The 23,484-nt window shown below is 41.1% G+C and overlaps 2 protein-coding genes across 7 annotated transcripts; both read right to left on the bottom strand.

Annotated features, from left to right (window-relative positions):
• Positions 1–74: 74 nt before the first annotated feature.
• On the bottom strand, positions 75–16,364 carry ldbr (lariat debranching enzyme). Of its 3 annotated transcripts, none has more exons than XM_022811707.2 (8): positions 16,226–16,364; positions 3,888–4,325; positions 3,547–3,624; positions 3,001–3,145; positions 2,564–2,731; positions 2,137–2,237; positions 1,213–1,353; positions 75–902 (listed from the first exon to the last, which is right to left on the bottom strand). In XM_022811707.2, exons 2-8 carry the CDS (start codon positions 4,026–4,028, stop codon positions 378–380), a joined length of 1,299 nt encoding a protein of 432 aa, XP_022667442.1. In that variant the 5' UTR covers positions 4,029–4,325; positions 16,226–16,364; the 3' UTR covers positions 75–377. The 3 variants fall into 3 exon arrangements, with proteins under 3 accessions (XP_022667442.1, XP_086849844.1, XP_086849843.1); XM_086993718.1 differs by lacking the exon at positions 16,226–16,364 and adding an exon at positions 15,551–15,690 and having other exon boundaries at positions 3,888–4,136; XM_086993717.1 differs by lacking the exon at positions 16,226–16,364 and adding an exon at positions 15,551–15,689.
• Positions 4,985–16,366, bottom strand: LOC111252982 (membrane-associated progesterone receptor component 2-like). Of its 4 annotated transcripts, none has more exons than XM_086993729.1 (2): positions 16,226–16,366; positions 4,985–8,817 (listed from the first exon to the last, which is right to left on the bottom strand). In XM_086993729.1, the coding sequence occupies exon 2, from the start codon at positions 8,814–8,816 to the stop codon at positions 8,244–8,246; it is 573 nt and encodes a 190-aa protein (XP_086849855.1). In that variant the 5' UTR covers position 8,817; positions 16,226–16,366; the 3' UTR covers positions 4,985–8,243. The 4 variants fall into 4 exon arrangements, with proteins under 4 accessions (XP_086849855.1, XP_022667451.1, XP_086849857.1 ...); XM_022811716.2 differs by lacking the exon at positions 16,226–16,366 and adding an exon at positions 15,551–15,691; XM_086993731.1 differs by lacking the exon at positions 16,226–16,366 and adding an exon at positions 14,105–14,245.
• Positions 16,367–23,484: the final 7,118 nt, after the last annotated feature.

Below are 23,484 nucleotides of genomic sequence, written 5' to 3'. Positions count from 1 at the left end.
TTCTTACTCCACGTATGAAACGCCACACAACTAAGTATTCAATAATGATCTTCTGGTAAATCACTACAGTATAATCGGCTAATATCTTTAATTTATTTAAATAACACCTTGCGAGCACGTAGCTTTTTCTGCAATACACGGTTTCACTTCTCATCTCGTCTTTACCTTTATAATGAGCTTAGGACATGTTGTTTTGGTATTATCTACGTTCCATTTTACTATACACTATAATATATAGTTTTTATTAAATGCTCATACGATGATGAAGGAAATGAAAAACAAAAAATCTACAACCGAACACTTTTTCGACAAAATATGTCGTGTCTGAAATGTACATAAACTACAGCTCTTTGAATGCAGCCCGCGTGGTAGCACAGTTAGTCGTTGTTATACATACTGGCGTTTCGTCGTTTAATCATCTTTCCTCGGGGCGTCTGTTCTGCGAAAAGCCTCGTGTCTCTCCCACTTGAGGGAGGCTCCATTGCTACGGGAAGCTGTTGAGCGTCATCCACAGAGCCTTCAGTTTCAGGACAGATTTCCGAAGGCTTTCCAACAAAATCCTCAATCTCGATAATACTGCGCGGCCCACAAGTCTCAGTAGAATTGAGCTTTTTTAGAAAAGCGATTGTTTGAGGATTTTCATACATAATAACTGGTCCGTGGGGTGCATTGGTTTGGAATGGAGGAGCTGTCTGCTCGAAGTTTTCTGGTACCCGTAAATCTGACTCCCATTCTTCAAGCAGGGCATCAATCTCGTTTTCCGACACCAAAAGTTGACCCTCCGTAGGTAACTCATAGGAATTCACTTGAGAATTGCTCTCTTGGTGTCGAGTTTTTCGAAGGATACATAACCATTGAGCGTCGTAGCGCAGTGGCCCTGCTTCGCCGGCTAATTCGAGTACCTAATGAAAGGCAATTTAAAACTGTGAATAACCTCTGCGTGTGCTCCTATCATATACGCGAGATTTAATGGTTTCGTTAAGAATTATTTTAGCGAATCAGTCGGTCTTACCTGCAGCTATATGACGGATGCCAATAAACTCAATTGGCCTGCATTAATTTTTAAAATTTTTCTAACCATTATAGTATTTCTTGATTACATCTATTCATAAATCTCTACTTAGTTGTTTCAATATTTCTACTTAATTATTAACGAGTTTTATGTTTTCCTTTCAAATGCAAGACTGAGGTTAAGCTTGGTGTTTGGCTTACCTGAAGAAAATCTCTGTTAGGTAAGCATTTGTCGAGGGCCAAGAAGCGGGTCTCAGAGCCGTCGGCGTGGGGTACTAACGCTGCGAACTTGACATGCAAGTGTGCCGCAAACCAGTAACGAGGTCGAATGGCATCCAGTACCTATGTGTCGGAAAACGTCAAAGATTGAAACTCGTTTAAGCCCAAGAAGATTAGAAAGCAATTATATGAACAGTTGAAGGAACTTGAGTCGTGGCATATTTTTCCTGGAGGGTAACAGCTCGATAAATTTTTTTACATCGTATCTACAGGAGCAGCTCAAAGATCACTAGCTGTATGCTAATCACTTGAATCATAGAGCCTTCAACAGATTTTACTAGTAGATGGCAACCTGATAAATTACGGATCGATAAACACCTGATTGAACCAGTAATTACAAGCGCTATTATCTGTTCAGGCGACCGAGCAAATAAATGTTAATTTGCAAATGAAGCAATTACGCTAAGCGAGCCCATCACGGACTTCGGAATCATAATTTCACCAGATTTAGATTTTGATGTGTCCAGTATGCAATCTATACAACATATCACATTAGTGGTAAGTGCATTATTAAGATGTGTTATTATAAATATGCTTGAAATTTCTGGAAATGTGTGCAAAAGGTCTAGTTACTGCTAAGCTGAAGTTATAAATGTAGAGTTCTTGCCTTCAAAAGTATCTCAAGACTATTGTATGTGTTCACCGGCGATTCTTGCTCCGAGAATGCAACCGAAGCGTAACCGGTAAGAATCCCTCTAGCTTTCACCGACTATTCGGTACATATGTGAGAATGTACAATACTAATTAGGCTTCATAACACCTGGCCTTCGTAGGACGTACGAACGAAAACATGGAACTGAAGGATAGTTATTTCGCTACGATAATATGATTGCTAATTCCTTGTACCTCTCGTGTCGGTGGAGAGCCTAGTCGACCAGAGTCCAAATCCCCAACAAAGAATGGTTTCTTACGCCTCAACCATTCTTCATCACCAAACTCGCAGATTCCTATTTAACAGCGAATTAGCTATTAGTTTCAAATTGAAGTAAATCTGTTAAATGGCTATATAATATCCAAGAGCATTCATTTTTTCAAAGGTTCAAAGTTTTTCATGGGCAATCGAATGCAATACGTTTAGAATCCGATAACGACTAGATTTAGGACTATTTGTTAGCAAAATCGTAATTTAAGCTTCGCAAATGTGAATTAAGATAACATCATAACATGTACGTTTCAATGTCCTCAATGTTAATCATTATGCCTGGACTGAATTGGACCTGGTTGTCTTGTTAGTTCTTCTTTCTATAAAAAAAAAAAAAAGGTCTTATCTTACCTTGAGGCCAATCGTGTGACATGACAACGTCCACATTTTTTAAAGCCATCAGACGGCACACGTCCAACGCACGAATATGATACGTCGAGCGGATCGTCTGCTTATCGTAGGGGGCTTTTTCGAAGCGACCCTTCAAGTAATCGTGCCCTTTGTATATCCCAGATAGTCCTGAAAGGTCCCAAACCAATCTTTTACTGTAGATGTTCTATGCAGGGTGCAGAAAATTGTTAAACGAAAAACGACACAGGCTCGAAAATCATTTTGGTGTGTCGACTATGAAATACAGAGGTACTAAATACGGTTTTGGGTAGTCACTGACGTTGAACATATGATACAGTTAGAGTAGACTTATCGTGCCTAAGCCTTTCGACTAAGTAATACACATAAAAGCAAGAACGACAAATAGTCAGAACAAATATGTAAAAAAAGCTTCTAACCTGCAAGGCGAAGGTCGCCAACTCGAACACAGCCCGCTGTACCTAGGTAATAGATATTGGGCGCCAACCATCCGCCATACCGAAGCTCATCCATATACGCGGAAGCTTCATGGTTGCCTCCGACCAAAATCGTGAGAATAGGCGCCTAATCGTAAGCAAATCATTAAGAACTGTCTGTGTCAAATAAATATTAGATCCAGATTTTATTGAACGTAAGTAATTAACTGATTACACATTGATTAGCTTGCCCAAAGTGTTCGTTCAAAAAGAGCTGCGCCATAGGTGAGATATGCATTCACATCGTCGTCACATTTTGGAGTATTAATTTCAAATAAGTAATCTATTACTATTTTAACAACCTAATTACCTGATTACCTTCATAAATACTTAGGAAACCGTTTCTTTTCTTGAAAAGTATTATGGTACATAACAGTTGCAGTATAGTCGAACTATTGAAATGTTTGGAGTAATACAAGAACAGATAACTGCCCTTATACCATTTTACAAAGAATAGATAACCTAATTTAAAAACATCGGAAAATTCACCTTCAGCTCTCCGCTATAATATTTGTGGAAATCACACATTTGTCGAAATTTTTCTGGTACTGCCATCGAAAGTAGATCCTGAAACAGGATTATCCAAAATCACATACAGTAGTTAACCTTAGGCAGCAATAACATATAAAACTCCTACATATTATGATAAGCATATATATATATATATATATATATATAATCGTAAACTAGCAGTTGTTTTTGTAATGTTGACGCAGCTGAGAAGAACATTTATCTTTTGTTTTGAGCTCCCTTTTAAGATATATGATCTTGATACATCTTGATTACTTTAGCGATAAGTTGGCGGAAAATTTTAAGAAGTTTTTGCCCACCTGCTGATTGCGGACAGCTTGGAAATCTCCGCAAATGAGAAGCGCGTCTATTTGGAAACCTCCTGTGGCCTCCAGGCGTCCCAGAACACCATACATCTTTTCGAGTTCCCCATGGCCACAACCAACCACCGCGATCCGCATCGTGTCCTACGGCCCAGACAATTTTGTCCTCTAAAACGATGTGGCTTGCCAAAGGAAGATTTGCCTATGAGATGACAACACGGTCTGTTTCCCACGAACGTTTGTTGCCTTCAATAAAGTTTACTGCCGACTTTCATACCGTTTTACTTTCTTCGAAAGAGGATCTCAGCAGTTGAAACCACTACAAAGTAATCTCCCATTAAGTAAATCGGTAAAACTAGAGTAGCTCCTTATTCGTGCACTTTTTTCGTATCGTTCATAGAGCTCTTGGCCTTTCTTGATCTCGACTACATTGACCTGCAAGAAAACCCCGATGCCTACTTAGAGATCAATCTACATATCTAGCGAAGAATAAGAAAACCTCTAATTTTTTCTAATTTTCATTGTTAGCTATTTTTTGCATATCTGGCTGACCTTTCAGTGGGAAGTCATCCATGAGACAACAGCTTGAAAGTCAGATCGACAATACCGGACACCAGTATAATCTATCCGCCCAAAATCAATGAAACTATGAACTGTTTCTCAACCTACTACAAAATATGTTCCCTAAAGCTTAGTTTTCTAAAGCTTGATTCCCTAAAGTAAATGTGATACTATCAGAGTTGAAAAGGACTTTATAACTGATCAGTGATCGTCTACGAACAGCGGGTTTAAATTTATACAATAACCCTTATGGACATAGCGAAATGCTTCTCTATCGAACACTGTTACAAATTATGTTCAAATAATCGTTAGCATGTGGTTGGAATCTGCAATAAAACGAGATTGGTATTTGTGGCAAACTGTATATCAACGTTATTATCAATTTATTGGGATAGCTACGCATAAACTATGCGAACAATTTAAAGATGTTTACTAAGACCCTTTAGTCTTAGTTGATACGAAACAAAATCACCAATCGGATAGTATTCTATGCACGAAATAGTATATCTCGCATAAGAATGACGCGCAACTGATACGAAAAGTATATTTGTATATATATATTTATTTATATTTATTGTTTTATCTTAGAATGTGCGATTCCACGGCCATTTCGCATATCGGTAGATCTTTCGCGCTCTGCTTTGTCGGGTTTTCCACCGGTATCTCAGTCCCGTTTACTTACAAGCGTACACATCTTTTCTTTTGTTCTATTCGCTGACATTAGCATTCGTGTTCAGTTCATTTGCTTTTTTTTTTTGCTTCCACCATAAATACCTTTTTCACTTGCATTTGTCCTGTATATATAACTTTGTTTCAGTCTTATTGAATCGATCTTCAAGTTGACAAGGGGCCCATCTGTGCGCCGCGAGAAAAAACTGCTCATTAGATGCTTTTCTTTTTTTTTTTTTGCTTAACTGGAACATTTCAGTGTGTCGGTATGTGTGCGTGAGTGCATTTGTGTCTAAACATTGAGGTATCCGTATCTAACTACGCATGAATGAGAGTTTCGTTTTTAAAAGCTAACAGCAAAGAATTCGCTCAGGGAGGAGCAACAAACAAACAGTCAAGAGATAGCGTCGGTAAAATATTTGTCGTTCGAACAAATTTAGAAGATGTATGGCTGAACATAGAGTACTGATGAGGAGAGAAGATAGTTGATCATAGAGTATCCAGACCACTTATACAATAATACATTTGACATTGCATAACTCAAATGAACAAAGCTGTGGGCTACTCAGCCCAGTTGTCACTTTGCGTCTCATATTTTTCTCATTCATCTCTATCGTATTTTTAATAATGCTCTTTTATTTATTTTTCCATTCACATTCTCTTAAAGTAATCTGTTTACTATAATTATGCGCAGAAACTTCCAACTCTCGATTTTTTGTCTGTTCAAACGTTTTTCGTATTGTTTTTTTGTTTAGTGCATAAACACCTCCATTTCACTACGACTTGTACAAGAGGAATTTGTTTTTAAAGGCCGCTTCTTCCATCAGCATCAACTGTGAGAATGTTGCCTATGCTTAATTTAAGAACTTAACTTTAGTTATATATATATATATATATATATATATATATATATATATATATATATAGTCTAAAATTCTGCCACTCTCCTATACATTTTTATATGTTGATTGCCTGATTGTTATTATTATCGTTACGTTCACCAGGTTGAATGCATTTGGTGGCATAACAGGAACACCTTTTATAGTTTTCTCCTTCCTCTAAATAGCGTTACTTGTTAGTATTTTGAGTGTTATAATTATGAGCTCTCTATATTCATCCGTGCGAGGTATCCTCAGTTCAATCATTACATCACGTGGAAGAAAGTATCTGCTTGCTTTACTAACAAGCCCAATGCAATAGTATTTCACTTATGTACCTCATGTTTAAGTATATATATATGTATCTTCCAGTGACGTTGATGGCTATGGCTGAGACACGAATCGGTTGATTTGGACACAGTCTGTCCTCTCTGTGCTGAAATGTTGATCTCGACTAAAACTCCGAGGTATCCGGTTTTGAAGTACCCATTCGTGAATATTTCTGTCGTGTGTTACCGAGGCCCGTGCGCCTGTCGTTGGTTTCGAATTCCGAGAGGCTAATTAGTTCATGCGTGATTATACAAGACCCGTCTAGTTACTTTTCGCTTCTGCATAAAATCGCCACCTGTCAGTTTCCGCTAATTTGATACACGAGAATGTTTTTATGTGCGTGATGCACCTTGCCGTCGATGTCGAATTTGATTGCACATATCTGTTATCTCTCGTCAGGCCTGCCTCTTCTTCATCCTTTCTGAAAGTGTGCTGTACGTCGCCACGACTAGAACGACGCATCGCTCTCTGTCAAGAGTTGCTTCCCAACGGGTCCCCACGTTGCCAAAGGTTGTGTCTACCGAGCAGACCCATCAATCATGCATCTCTTATAGCAGTAGATCTTCGCAAATGCTCCTGTATTTCCATCCCGTACTTGCTCTGATAAATGTTTATCCCACTCAAGTATCTTATGCAGTACATGTAATCAATTTTTATTTTATAATTATCTATTTGATTCTACCGTTCTGTCGCTTTTTCCCAAAGTTACCAGAATAAAGTTACAGCTTCCGCTTATATATATATATAATTTTTTGTTTGTTTCTCTCTAAAATCTTACGGCGGACACGTTATCAACCTAAATTATTAACCGCTAGCAGAGGTCGTTAACTGCTACAGGCAGCCTATACAGCTTCTGCCATTGAAGAAAACGTAGGTAAGGCGAGGTCGTAACGCTTCTAGAAATATATGTATATAACAAGTAGCGACATGACAATTTGAATAGTTAATAGATTACATAATTGTAAAAATATTCGCAGTACAGTGGCAATTATTCAGCTCTTATTCAACCATTAGCGTCTGACCACCGCTAAACTTCTACCTCCGCCTTTTCTTGTCGCCTTAATAATCGTCACCTTTTAGTGAATCCTCCACTACTATGATTTTTTTGCTAGTTTTCTAGTGATATTTTCTTAGGAATATTACTAATAATAATTATTATATAAAGTGGGTCTTCTTACACTGCCATGATCCATTATACCATCCAATGTTATTATACTCGATTTTACTTCCCGCCCCTACTTATCTATGCTATTAATACATACACATATCATAGAAAGGAATCGAGATACTGCTATAATGGTAGGGATCGTACTGATGACAGTGGCCTTAATCTAGCCGCCATTAATAGTGCATCTCTTCAAGGCCACAGCCCAACTAGCTGCACCTGGCGTTGTTCACTTGTTGCCAACATTGGACACATCAGAACAATAACGTCATATCTACATGGGTATTTTGCGTTTCGTCAGGTCGTCCTGTACACGATATACCCTTTGGTGTAGATGTAGTGTTATTGGCATCACCATTTCACCTCTCTCCCATCACCCCCATCGTGCCATGTATTAGTATGTGCTATCATTTTTGTTTATTTCACCCGGACGGGACCGGCCAAGAATAAGCGGTTTGCATGTTGAAGGGGCGTGGATACACCAGCCTAAAGCGCTGCTAACCGAGCGAGACAGGGTAATACCTGAAAATTGTTTCTAGGATAATTCTGAGGATCGATGAATGGTCGAGCGATTGCAACAGTAGCAGTTAGAGCAGTAAAAACTCTCTACCACTGTGAAAGGCGGAATAGGAAGACATTAAAATTAGGGGGTATTAGAACACGAGTGGGGTGTGCTGGATGTTCAGGCTCTGTCAGTAGGGATTGGTTAGGACTGGATTAACATCAAGTTTTCGTGGAGATAGCATAATTCTATTTCGCCCCCTGTTTAGCCAGCTGCGCTTGCTCCTTTGGTTCTTTTGCCGGCGACGTGTTGGAGACGTCTGTCGGCTCGTCATTATCTGAATACTCGGTCGCCTCCTCATTTGGCTTTAGCAGCTTGCCAACGATATCGTACTTTTCCCGAAACTGCAGATACCACTCTTTAACCTGTTCCATTTCCGAGCTCTTCAGGTCCGATAGGTCGTCGTATTTGACGGGCCCGTCGGGCGTGCTCACATTGAACGTGGCTAGCATACGCGACGCATCCCGACCAGCGAACGCGTGATAAGGACCACCAGGCCCATAGAAGTGCTTGCCCCGCGTGACATCGAAAACGGTGCCGTTAACGGCGACAAGTATGCGACCATCATTTTTGGCCGGGTCGCCATTATAATTTAGGAGATCCTCTACCGTCATATCGCGCCGTTTCATCTTGGGCAGTGGTTTTGTCTTGGCAGTCTCCGGCTCCTCCCGTTTGGGCCCGAACAGCTTCCACGTAAGTACCACGATGACTATCGACAGTACGACATTGACCGGCGTCAACACCTCCCACAAGGCGTCCATTCTACAAAATGAGACGGGTCAGCAAACGAGAACAAGAAGACTTGCTACCGATTTTGCCTTAATACAATAGATTGAATGCATAAAGCTAAGGTATACCGTATAGCAGTAAAATAAGGATTGCTATATAGGGAAGAACAAGTACAACTTTTCAAAGGAAACGCCACATACGTACTCAATATAAGCGGTTCGCATACGAGAATAGTGTACAGATGATAGTTCAAAGGCACTATCTGTACACTTTTCTGCGTTCATTTGTATACTAGTGATTTTAGTTCTGAAATCAGAGCTGAAGAATGAATGATATTGCAAGTAGCCTTTATATGATTAAAAGCCCTTCAGCACAAAGTGGTTTATATGAGCTATCATTAGGAAAGCTGAATACTAAGTGGACTCATTAATCATTCAAACGTTGAAGCTCACGCAAAAATAAACTACTTCGTTGAATGTTTGCTGCTACTTAATAGCACCTAGTTTTCGCAATAAGACACTTACAGTAATAAATCTGTCGAAACTGCTCGTTTTTTTTTTTATCGATAGTGCCATCAACTTCGAATAGCACAATTCGATCATCATTATATGTCGCATAGGATATGCTGCTTTATATATTTGCTAGTGTATTTACTCATTCATAAGACGATTGATGTTTTCACCCATTAAACAAGCCATACAGAGTGCAAGGATAATGGTCAGCTAATAGCAACCAAACTTAGTGTCATTGAATAAGTCTACAGTTGAGCCCAACGAGAAAGTGATTTTCAAAGCACAATGTCTAAGTTCACGTACGCTTAATATTTATTATAAAAAATGTATGTAGACACCTTGAAAATGTAGTTCCTATTTACTATCTTAACATCACGGAAAGCATTCACATGGGACAGTTTTTAACCAACCGAACTCATCATTTACTCATGACCTCTTCGTTCGATGATATTTCTACTTGCCAATATAGTACCACTTCTATATAATTACAGCCTAAATAGAGTGACCCTGCAGTCGAATTGTTTGTGTTTGCCTATTCAACGCCGCAAAGTGGTCATTTAAGGAAATGTATGGCCTACTCTACGAGGCAATTCTACAGCATTTAGAACATAGCATTGATAAAAAGTACATGACACGACAAGCTATACATTATTATTACTAGTTCTGGTCAGTGATAGCCACCGCTCGCATGTCGTTGGCGTAGTCTCGGTAATGGACAATTAGGTAAGCCCATACATCCAACTGGAAAATTAGCAACTCATCGTCAATGATATTTCTCTTTTTTGACGCAATTCGTTGAAGCTCATTCACCACTTGACCCTCTTTTAACCATGCAAATATTGGTACGATCTGCAACCAAGGACTGTGAGTATTACCCTCATGTGCACATACGCACATCGCAACGTTTATTGAGATCGACGCTGTCCATTGACTTTCAGCGCACGATGGACTCTACAGGACGGCCGGTCAACTTATATACCAAGGGAGAATACCGGCTTTAATAAGCAGAATCCATTGGCGTTGCAGGCTTGCTACGTCAATGAAGTCGAAGCAGGTCCCTCGTTTAAGTAACTGAACTACCTAGCTCTTACGGGAAACCATCCTCACTAGCTGAAAGGAACAACGACCACTTTGCCATCAGTGACCAGTAACGGAACAAGCCTATGATATGAAATGGCCAATCGAGTCTTTACTATGTCACTATGACTGTGTGATCTAACTTATGGTCGAGAACCGTATACTTCTACTAAACTTTCACGGAACCCCTAATTTGTACGAAAATAGAAGGTTTTTGCAAGTAAGCTCTACGCTATTATATTAGTAACAGCTGTTGGTAAATTCAGAATAAATCGAAATTGCAACAGAAACAAACTGTTGTAGCTGCGGATGTACGTGCTGTACAATAAGCTGCACTGTGGGTTATAAAATGGGTTATGTTTAACAATACGGTACGCCAAACGGTTGCCAGTGATAGTGACAGCTATCACTTTGACCGTTATGTTAAATGGCTAAGATAACGGCAGTTCTCAGTCGATAATTCATTGACGTCTGCTTAAACTTAGACGCTTAACTTATCCATTGCAAATGCTGTGCTATAATTACGAAAATCAGTGTAGCAATTGCACATCGTCTTACTAGAGTTCGCATTAAATGATCAAAGAGACCCTGAATTCTGCTAGTTTTTCTACAAAAACAAAATCACAATCACTGATCAGGTCTCCTAACATCTCAGTTACAGTGGCCAACACTTAACAGCCAACTATATGCTACCATCTAAATTACTGTGTCTTAAACATAAATCGTCTAAGATGACTGATTAGCTATAGCTCAAAAATAGCCTTTAGTACTGTTAGCGACTAAAACGAACCATCCTTTATATATGCGTCGCACCGAAATGGATACTTTCCATATCTATCAATCAATACAATAATTTATGAAAACTCAATCGTTCGTCTGTCCCGTTTCTTCGGTCCTACGATTTATTGAGCCAACAAATCCTTCCCTTCTGTCCTTCTTTCGTCTCGGAACAACGTAGGTCAAGCTGGGAACGTTGTACGAGTATAGGCGATTCCATTCACCAGTAGTTGACGGCTACAATCTGTTATTCTTTTTCTCGGGAGGCGAAGGAGCACAGAAAGCGAAGGCTAACATTATTAGGTGAGGACAATAACTATCGATGATCAGCCAACAAGAAGTCAAATAATGGACGAAAAATAGGGAAAAATAAGGATGACAACGGACGAACACTGATTTTTGTGTTTCCGCTCGTCCGTCTATTTATCCTTATCCGATCTATCCGGCTGTTGTCATGACGCCGCTAGCGTCCACCAGCGGAGAAGCTGTCAATGGCAGACGTCGTCCACAGAAACAATAGTGGCAGTGACTGCCAAAAAAAAATGCCAGTAGAGAATTCAGCCCTTTGCTGTAAGCTTGATCTCGATCAGTTGCTCTACTGTTATAGTCTTTGATCGACAAGTCAACCCAACAAGATGATCTGGCTAGTCGAATAATCGATCTCACTTTAGCCTACCATTGCCCGCGGTTGTACCTGTAATGCCGTACTTGTACTAACTGCACGTTTGTACAACCACCAAAAATATGTCTGCAGCGGCTGCTGCCATACGGTGTCTGTGTCATGACAAAGCGGAGGCGCTGGCGAACAGCGAAGCTGTTAGGATAACGCGTTCGCGTCACATGTATATGCACGTAGACTGAATCCCTCTCGCATTGACACTGTCTCGTAATGAATATAATACGTCGTCCCATCTACAGGCTACGGAATAACACAGAATGCTGCGCCGCTGGAACGTAAGCCTAGAGGCGAGGCCGGACCAAGATGGCTGGTAAAGGAATCGCCATCTTTAGTACTGAGAGAACAACAACAACAACAGGAGCAGCAGCCGCAACAACAATAAAAACGATGACTACAACAACAATGGCGCTAACGCTGCTGCAGAGGCGACTAGGAAGGCAACGCGGCTAGTCCAGTAATAATAGTCGTTGTTGCAGCGGTTGGGTAACTAGTGGCCGTACGAAATTCGCTATGGACACTTTTCCATAAGGGAAAAGCTACCGGTTCGCGAATAACAATGAGCTGCAAGCATGCACATCTTCCTTTAGCCGTAAGTGTAGCGTCAATATCATGAGAGCCGGCTTGAAGTATTTTTTCGTGCTGCTAAGTGGGAGATTATCGACAACTGACGAACACAGTGACAATACACGGATTATAGGTTGGCCATATATCTCACCCTCCGAAATTGAATTTCGAGCAATTGGAAGCGATGGACGTAGCTCGAAAAACGGGTGTGTGTTCAAGGACAAAGTAAATCCGACAACGACCCTATTCTGGGTCACAAATTTAGAAATTAACAGTTTACTTGTCTACCGTCCTATTTTTGCCATTAACCTTTTGACCTTTTAGTTCTTAGTCAAGTTGGTAGAGATTTCTAGTCATTTTCTTTTGCTTCGGAAAAATTGTCAAAAAAATCAATCACACGACAAGAGCCTCAGCGAGAAGTAATGTCAAGCTCTCGATTCATTTAAATAAAAACTTTGATTCGACTCTCTACAGCTAGAGGATCTAGGAAGAGAAATATTGTTGTTCCCACATGGCGGAAAGGTACACATCGATCAAAGCTATCGAATCCGGAGACCCACAAGTTACCATCTGATATGTTCATCGGATTCGTGTATTTCTTTGATTAATATACCTGTCGGTGACTCGAAGAGCAGTTTACCCATCAGGAATTGAACAATAGCGGACATATGGAGCGACGATCCCAGAATACTATCTATAGAAAATCTTTATGAGTGACTGGAATCATAATAAGAAAAATACACGAAAAATTAAGCGAGATTTAATTTCTCTGCACAATGAGGCATAAGGGCTGGCAACATTATGGGCAACAATTATTGCAACATAAAGGCATGTTCTTAATTTTCTTTTTTTTTGACAATAGAATCATGAATTTGATTAATGAATGAAAAACAGTGCGGCTCGTCTCTGCGCGTGCACTCCTAAATATCCAGATATACATGTTTTAAGTAGACAAAAATGCCAGTTGACGGTGACGGGAAAAGCGACTGTTCCGACTGGACTTGCGTCTTGCTATGATCGCCAGCAAAAAAAACAAATAACCAATTCCATAGTTCGGTTCATAACAAAATGAGGGACTTTAACAACGAGCAGGTCTGAAACGATAAAATCAAGTTAAGTGGCTGGCACAAGTGGTATTAACAAACACGGAAGGCCCCCAAAAAACGGGTACAAAATGCTTCCAACTGTAATCGTATTCGACATCGTGTAACCACCCGAAGCATTAGTAAAGATACGTTTTTCTAACATTCATTCACTTACTTTTATGGCAACCGTTAGTTCGCCGTAGATAGCTATTTTACAATATTTTCAGTTGCACTGGCAAGCAGTGTCAAACCTTTTCAGATAGACAATCAATGGTAGAACGAGCCGTTGTCATAGTCAGTTTCGATTTACGCACAAATCTACGCATAGGCACCGACAAACCCACAGACACATCTATCATTGCGTACTCATGCTCAGCAAAGTATCTGCTGACTATACTACACACATGCAATTCCTGCGCTCTTCCAAAAACGTTAAAAACAAAATTACTGGGATTAAAAAATACTGTTGCTGCATTGGCATGCTGACTACTGGAGTTCCTATCGCATTCGAGTCCATAGCAAACGCCACTCGACATACATATTGAGCAAACCACCAAAGAACCAGTCGGCGATCCAGCCAGCGATGGCGTCGGCAGCAGCGCTGGAAAACTTATCGATTTGCTTACCAGACAAGATGAGACGGCTTGAAGCAGCAAACAAACACGAATGACAAAAAAGTCAATACTGCTGATAACTAAGTGTCGTTCTTAATCATTGTCGCCAACTTATTAACACCGACCCATACATAGAAAGGCGATAGGAGCTATGTCTATTGTCGTGACTGAACAATGCCAAGGCATCGAACGATGAGCGCCGATTTGTCTCAACTACAACGCAACGACAGGTCAGTTGTTCGGTTCGATTGAAGCGGTCTTTTTCAGCTGGTTGCTTGCGATACTGTTACATCTGATAGCGCTGGGAACGCTGTTTGAATAGAGCTCGCAATACTGCCTGTCACATCAGGTTATGAAACCATTTTTCCAAATCTTACTACAATTGTAGACTGAATCGAAGGTAGAACTTCGACATCACTGGGCTGTGTAGATCAAAACAAATGGCTGTAGTCTGTCCCGTTGACTACAAATGAGGCACGTTGGTAGCAGCAGCTGAAGCACACGGCACTACTCGGTGCTTTCGAGCTAGTCAACTACGAGGACGTCGGGTTATCCTGACAAGGAAGTTGATCAACAGCGATGTCACTAGCGTAAATCGCCCGTCTTGTATATTCAATTGGTACAATGAAAGAACTAAAGAGGTAACCTTTAGGACCGTTGGATTGGCTAGACTATATTGCCCTATTCCGCCAGATCCATCTCGAATGCGTTTTGTCCTTTCCGTAGTAGTCATGTCTTCAATACTTTAGCACAGTGGCATAGCAGTGGTAGGAAGAGAAGCAATTCTCACCGTTTCACCGTTGGCAAGCTCCCCAATGATGCGAAGCTTTGAACGTAAAAACCTTCATTACCAAGAGTAGCGCGACAGCCAACGGGAACAAGGCAACTTGTCAGTTCCTTGTCAAAATCAAAATGGTCGTTAGTTTCCGTTGGTAATGGCATCGTAACTGCTTACCAGCAGGTAAGCACGAAACCACTGTTAGGTCGTCTACTTCATTAGGAATCGAACAGTAGCTCTTTCTTCCCGTTAACTGCGGTATTACACTACAACTTTAAATATTGTCCGCCTCCTGAGCCTAGCTGTTATTCTTTTTCCTACCAAACAGCACATATTATACAGACACTCACACATATATATGAGAGTTAGAAAGAGAAACAATGACAGAGAAAGAGAGGGAGAGAAAGTGAGGATGCACCGACACAACGGCCAGACAGTCCGTCTACTTCGGTGTATTTATGAATTTAGGAATCAGCTTTAGTTACCACCCAGTCACTCTTCGTCGGATGTTATGCGTACATTTATGAATATGATACTGTGTTAACAACAACCACGAGAGCTCGATCTAGCTTTCGTTTTATCTTCCCTTTCGAAAGTCTATCTCAAGTAACTTCAGAACCCAACCAACGAAGCAAACAGCCCCAATTTTTTTTACCAGTCATTTTTGCTCATGTACTCACCTTTCGCGATGGTGGTAACGACACTTGCGTTGTTGCGCACGGACTCCAGCAACGTATACTGCCGTCACTGAACAGTCTTGACTGCTGTTAGCGACTTGTTTCGGCACGCTGACTATATTATAATCTGTTTGCTATCGTTAGTTATTTTGTTCAACTCGCTGAATCAGTCCCCGCTCCTGTTTTAGTTCTCCTGTAATCGTATTATAGTGGTATGTGGATATTGCAGCTCTGACTCAATTCGTAGACAGATCAACCAACTGGACGGACGGGGACAAAAGGCGGCAGGAATGTGTGGCTGCGGCAACAGCAGCGGCGGCGGCGGCAGGAGCACGTCCTTCTATCACCACTTTTTTCTACACAAGAATCAATTAGTTAAAGCTGTCCTAACTTATGAACGAACAAACGAATGAAGAGCTGATGGCAGACAGATAATTTGCTCTGTGTGCGTAATGGCCGTTCAAACGTTGTCGTCACAGTCGTTGTCACAGCAGCAGCCGCAACAGCAGCAGTTGAACTACTGACGGCAGTTGTTTTTGCCCCTGTCTACCCTTTCTGTTTGAGGACAAGCCCAAGGGGCAGCACTAACTGCTGCAGCAGCAGCGCGTTGTCGGCTACGACGTTTGAGAAAGCTGCTGCTGCTGCTGCAACAACGGCAGCAGTGCTAGCAGTACTTACACAGCAAAGATGACGATTTATCTGTCGTGCCTAGTTGGTTGCTAAGGCCGAACGACTGACTGGCTGGCTGGCGCTCCACAGCAGTCAACAACGAGAGTTAACAGCAACAGCAGCGGCACAGGTTCGCCTTCGTTGCGTTCCAAAGCGACGGCAGCGTAGCAGCGGTCTCAGCCGGCCGTCGGGCCTTCCCTCTGTCCGTCACCAACAAAAATCAACACCGCAGTCTCTGCTACGAGCAACACAACAACAACTCAACTTATGCTGCTGGCTGCCACAAGCGGCAGCACCACCACCACCACCACCACCACAACAACAACAACAACAACAATAACAACAACAACAGCAGCAGCAGCAGCAACAATAACAACGGCAGCAGCAGCAGCAGCAAGTTGGCCGTGCTGCTAACAACGAGTGTTGTTGCTGCCGCAAAGCTAGACGGCACCCGGAGGAAGAAGGCTTCCAGTAACAGTAATTTAGGCAGTGGCAGGCAGCGGTAGCGACCGTCTGCCGTGAGCAGGCGGTAGTAGTACTGCCAGCAAAGCTGAAAGGGACGCGCGGACACACCAGCAACGAACGAGAAGTAACGCTGCAGCGTACGGAACAAAACAAAAGTTGCCTGTTTTCTTCACTGTGTTGGTCTCTCAGCTTGGTTTTTCCCTCTCTCCCTTGCCCGTTCTCTGCTGACTTCGTTTGCGATACGAAAGGGCAGACACGCACAAAGCCCCTACTAACCACTGCTACAATAGAAACACGCCGATAAGAATCCTTCGACGGTCAAATCTGCCATCTAACACTCACTAGATAGCAGCAGCGGTGGCAGTAGCTTGCTTTGATCGATTTACCTTTTCCCACAACGGCTGATCTTTTGGTCTGGTCGATAGGAGCCTGTGCTTTAGTGCAGCGATTGAGCGCCGTATATTAGCTAAGCAGAACGGATGAACGCATTTTTTCGGCGGCCAAATGTTTACAAAGGTCCAACAGCAACCGGGCGGAACGGGCCGAATGGGGAGGAGTGCGAGGAAAGGATATTTGCTTTTTTTTTATGGTGCAATTTGTTGTTCAGATAGTTGGAATAGGCTTGCGGTTATCTAATGTGAAACCTACTTTGAAAAACGTATGCCGTACTATTTGGGGGTGTGGCGATTGCTACAAGGAACAGGCCCTGTTAAAAATTCCTAGTCTAATTTTTGGGAGAGGATGAGAATTCCCAGTGTGGTCGATAACTCCTTTTCAAATTGGTTTTTTTTTTGCCGAATGTTTGCGGCTCCGACCTACTTGACTTCGTGTTTGCATTGGGTATAGAAATCAATAAATTCGATTTTGATGTGGTCGTACATGATAGGTCGTTGCCTTTACCACGATGATAGTCATATGGAGGCTGCGTGGATGCGAAATATAACGCGCACGTTAAACGTTTAATTGTAACAACGCCCCAAGCAACGCGGTAGATTTCTGCGGTAGAAGCGTTGCGTGTATAACGGTGCTTTTTTGTTTTGCATTTTGCAGTCGACTGGTCCTTTTCGGGTAATATTGCTGCTTTGATCATAATAATAGTGTTTTTTAATGAGATCATTTACCCAAAGGGGTAATGTAGGTAATTCAAAACCAAACATCCTATATAAAGTGCTTTTTCAAACAGTGTTATACATCTTATCTCATCCTACATCTTGAAGAGAATTAAGTTTGTACCAACATTTTTGGTATTGCCACTCCCTGATTATTTGTGCTGGACTGGCATGACCTATTGAGGAAACTATCTGCCTGTAAAAAGTCAAGTTTAATCAAAGGAGTAAAGTTTTCCTCACGGGATCCTAGCGTCGCTAAGTTTTATGGCGATAGGTGAACCGACTATAGCCACTCACACATTCTCACAGTAGTAGTAAATAAGACACCACTAAATAAAAATGTGACGGTTTATTATTCATTATTCAGGACTACAGTAAAGCAGGACGAGAGCTACATTTTAACATACTGAAGAAGCGCTGTCTCATAAGCGGCATATTAATTAAGGTATTTTAGGCTCTATGTAACGGATATGTGGGTTTTGATTGCGTATCACAGTTATTATTTCTACTTGACTAACTAGTTAGAAGAGGACATGTGTTTGATTAGAATGACGTTAATACTGTAATCCAGGCAAGATTTAGTCAATAAAATTTGATAGAGATAACCTTCTCGGCTTGGACGGCTGTGTTTCTAGTTGAAAATAGGACTATTGCTGATTGGAACTTTGTAATCGACATACATTACATTTATTTGCACTGAACCACCTTTGTTTTTTAGCATGCCAATTATGGAAAGGTCTTTTACAACATCCAGAACTAACTATAAGTTAGTGCTTGAAGCTCACATTGAACACAGAATCGGAGGTCTGTCTTAGGTTATATATTAGCGCGTCTGACAACAGAGCTTCTAGTCTTGCCCATTTTTAATAGATTTTACCCATCTCAAATAAGGAAGGCTAGTCATGTTTGTACCTTCGTGGAGTTCAATCAATTAATTTTAACAATATTTTAATATAGGATTTTGGATGGCTTTTCCAGATTCGACACCAGAGAACTTCCGCAAGTTGGTAACTTTCGCAAATATTGTACTATAGCGACGAGATGCACGCTAGACCCTTACGTTTGCTAATCGTTGTTAACATCTCACAGCTTGCGGGCTGTGAAAAATTTCCGAGCATGGATTATAATACTTAAATAACTAAATTGCGTAAAATCACCTTCGAAGGCCTCAATGGACAGTTCTCTGCGTGGCTAAAGTCAGGGAGGTAACAAAAACCAGTTGACTGTACTGCACAACAACTATTTTTACTACTTTTAAAGATTCGAAACAAATAGTAATTTCCTTGAATATTTATTGTTACAATATACAAATGGTACTTCTAGTAAAATATTAGTGGGCGTCTTATCAGGAATCCACATGCTCCAAGATTGGAGAACGAAATTCCCATCTGTCCTACATAATTTTCCTTGTCGAGGACAATCCCCCTCTTATAGAAGTCTCCTAGCAATAAACTAAGTATTTACTACGTAATCGTTGACGAAGGCAGACGTTTTTTTTTAATTAAAGTTTATAATGGAGTTCCTGATCTAATGATATGCGTTTGTGATTTTCACTGCTAAGCTATATTTAAGTGAAGCATAAAGTTCTCTTCTTGGTAAGACTGTCCCTTGAATTGTCACGTTAAAACTAGTGGAACACGTAAAGTGTATCATTTGGAAATTTTTAAAAACTGTGAGTTTCACGTTATAAAAGAACGCGTTTGATTCAAATAGTTTATTCTAGATAGAGTAGAGAATCTGAATATTCTAGGCACGTCTGTCCCGTTTCGCATTGAGACCTAAATATCATTAGCATAGCATCATCAGTCACTGAGTACGATTATTACTATTGAAGCCGTATAGATTATAGAAGGACCACGTGTTTATTGCTGCACACAAGCTAATTCCGGCTACTTTCTATTGTCAAAGGGCGAGAGCGTTTCAAGTTTACATTAGAACGACACATTTCCGGATCGACCTGAATAGGCCTAATAGGTTATGCACGCTCGGTTGCTAATTGTCGAATACATATGACTTTGCCCGCTCACTACTTCAAAATTATAATTTTCATCGACATCTAATAGAGATTTTACAACATAGAGCATATAAGCAGCGCGTAAACTATGGAGTTTTTATTTTTCGGTGGTTTCAGCGTCTGTAAGCATAGGCACTATAAACACGTGTCATACAACTGAATTATCACTTAATGTTTCTGAAGAATGAACTCATTGAATCTACACCCCCATGGATCTAAATCGCCGATGGTGACTCGTCTCAAATTGCAGAACCTTCGATGAAACTCTTAGCGCAAGAAAAGTCAGTCGCAGCTTGGGAGTCCAATTAGGAGCAGAACTGCAACTGTGACCGGCTGCCCCATGTAAAACGTACTAGGTTTACGCATAATTTCCGAGATTTTTTTCTGGTTAAACTCTCCACTGTTTGCTTGTTTTGTATCATAGACGCTATTCGAAAAAAAAAAAAAAAAAAAAAAAGCGTTTTCATCTATCTCTTGATATGCCTTTTGTAGTTTCGTTGCGCGGTCAGTAGAAAATGAATGTCCTGAAAAAAAAAAAAGGTACATCTGTGACACCTGCCTTGGTTTGCTTTTGATCGATGCCAAAAGCTGATGAATGGATATGAGAAGCATAGTTTAGCGTCGAAGATGAGCGCCGATAATAACGAATTAGAGTTTTCAACGAGTTCGTTACTGATAATGGCTGCTATCACGTCACCGTAAAATAGCGATGCGGTACTGGTTTCCATCAGATAACTACTAGAAGGACCTGTAGGTACATTAGTGAAAAGCTTAATCCTACAACTAAGCGGATAAGAGCAAATTGCGAGACAGATGAAGGCCGCGTATGACAATACAATAGCGTTGTTAGGAAGATTAAAAATAATTAGTGAAGGGAACAATTACTCCAAACGACAAGGGTCAGTGTTAAAATATCGAAAATTAGATGAATAAGAACTTCAAGCATTGTTTTCTAAGTAATGACACAGCGTCGAGCAGAACGACGAATGCCTCGTTGGCGCCATACTATGCTCGACTGCAATCTTACAACGCTTATGTGAGCGTTCTGAAGGAGTCCCTGGGATGGTTAGACTGTGCCACCCAGAATTCAGCTTAAAGAACTTAAAAAGAAGAAAAAAAAAAAAGGTTCTATCATGAATGGTCAACTGTTTGTTTTTTTTCTATAAGCCCGGTATTGTGGTTAAAATAAAGAGGGCAAGCATTAGTCGTTACTGCGAAATGATTTGGTGACTGTTGTTCACCTTGGTGATAAGCAGTAACGTGACTGACGTGACTGCAGAGTGGACTCAGTATTACAGCGTGAAATTTGTCATGCATTTGAAATTGTTTCTTGCTTTCCAAGCTCGTTTATTATGAGGAACAAAATAGTTATGGCCCCGCCGTGATTTACTTCTATATTGTTGCGTTATCGAGACGATTTTGCTAGGCCTTTTAGCGCCTGCGGTAGTCGGCAAGTATATGCCTTTTTCGAGCAAACTTAATTTACTTTTTCCGTTATAGACGTTAGAGCTTATAGTGGTAGTATGCCATCTTGAAACTTGCCAGTTTCTATTTCAGCGTCCACCTTTTGACCGTTGTAACCTTGCCTCGAGCTGAGATCCTTTCAAAAAGCTTAATTTTCAAATCCTTTAAAGCCACTTCTCGAAATATTTTAAGCTTATAGCTGCGTTACGCAGGTCTGCATCAGCGCTTGCATTCAAGTCAAGTAACTCCAGAGTTTTCCTTTTCAGTTCTTTCTCTTTATTAATCCACCGAAGTGTAGGACAGCGCCGCGTATGTGCTGCCGTGTCCGTAGTACTGTATCGGTATATTCCCTTAATAGAAACATTTAGCAGTCGTCCGTAAATAAAATAAACTCCATACGGAGATTCAACTTAATTTGGATGCTGTGATGACCCAAATCTCTAGGAACGCGTGTACTTACGCAGTCTTCGATATATGAGATAGCCGTTTAACATATTAATTAATATTTGCGCTCCAACTAAGTTGCGGGAATGGTGAGGGGCAAACGGTTCGCTGTTCAGAAGAAGCGGCAGTGAATGCCATTCACTGGGGATTTACGACATTCTTGCGCAAACCTTTAGATCGACTGGAAGCGCATCTGCTGCCCCCTGAGCTACATTCTTACAGAGACTCTGGGCGGAAGAAGTCGTTAATGCAAGAGCTGAAGAAATGGCACGAAATCCACCGTGTTACCGCCGTGGTCGTCGCCTGAGTGAGATAATGTACCGGCAGACATTACCATTTGTAATCACGCAAAGAAACGTACCCAGTTATTACGATCTCTTGAATTATTAACATTGTAACCGTACTGCACATACTATCTCATTATTATTTGAACGAATTACCTGTTGCTCTTCTCATTTTATTTTATTTTCCTGTTGTCAGTCGTTCTTAACGTAGAACTCGAATTTTGCTCGAGTACCACAATTTCTCTGAGTATCTGTTCAGCGCCAAACCATTTTAATGGCAACATCTTTTAGTATTCTCTTAGAGAGATTTGATAAATGATTTTCGTGTATTCTTACGAATAGCTATCTACGGACCGCTCATATTTTGTAGAGTAAGCTCTGCCACGCAAATAGAAATGTTTTTCTACATTTGGACATAGAAAAATTAGGTAATTGAAAAACGAGTTATTTCCATCCGGACACTATATTTGCAGTATAGCTGTTTTCGAATCAGTGGGCCTACACATGGCCGCCTGCAGGGGCCGATCACAACGATTCTGTTTATTATACGGACCAACTTTCCATTTCAAAAACCTCAGCCTACGTTTGAATCTATTCATTGTCGTCTTCTTCTTCTTCTGTGGTACATGATGTTATAGCTGATCAAAATAATGACGGTATTGACCACGACGGCATACGGTGATGGTCTTTAGAATAGACTAAGCATCTTTACCGATCAGCGAACCCGTATCCTGGCGGTCCGTAGAAATGATTTGGTGTAGCTACCTGCGGCCTGGCCTCCTTCTTAGTTTTATTCTATTTTGCTTGCTAGCTTCTGTCGACGGTGGAAGTCACAGCGGCTGCTCCTCTCCTGTGGCATCGTCATCTCGACGGATTCCGAAGGATCAACACACACTTGGCAATACGATCTTCTGTAACCTCTGTAGAGGCGCGTAGTTCTGGCACCTAGTGCTGAACGCTCACTCATCGCCACCTTTTTCCTCAGAAAAAAGCAGAAAAAGGGAAATTGCCATTATTTACCATTCGTTCGTTTCTCCGCACGGTTTTGCTTTTCTACATGGTGCCAGTTGTCTCAGACACTGTAAAGGATCTAAAGACATCAACACTGCAGAAGACCCCATCCAACTCAGCGCAACTCAGCCGCCTTCTTTGTGCCGCATGCTCTGAGCTACTGAAAATGAGCCTCTGTCTGCGCACGGTCACAGCGAAAGTAGCAATAACAGTGACAGGTAAGACTGAAAAGAGATGGGCAAACAAAGAATTGGCCCTCTTTAGGATTCGACAAAGGGCAATCTTGTCGCTTGCCAAAAGGCTACCGAACAATCGTTTCTTGGTGATGAGGGAAGTACCTGATCATTTCTCTTTTGCTACCATAGCATCGTCTATTGGGTGTATAGATCTGTCTATCGTCATCGTACCGGTCAATCGCACAAGTATCGGAGTGGCCAAATGATCAGGGCTCCTTTCCCGGTGCGATCCTCTTTTTCT

The sequence above is a fragment of the Varroa destructor genome, unplaced genomic scaffold, assembly GCF_002443255.2.
Source record: "Varroa destructor unplaced genomic scaffold, Vdes_3.0 BEIS01000006.1, whole genome shotgun sequence".
Taxonomy (NCBI): domain Eukaryota; kingdom Metazoa; phylum Arthropoda; class Arachnida; order Mesostigmata; family Varroidae; genus Varroa; species Varroa destructor.
Note: the sequence above shows the minus strand (reverse complement) of the source record. Positions and strands in the feature narration are given on the sequence as shown.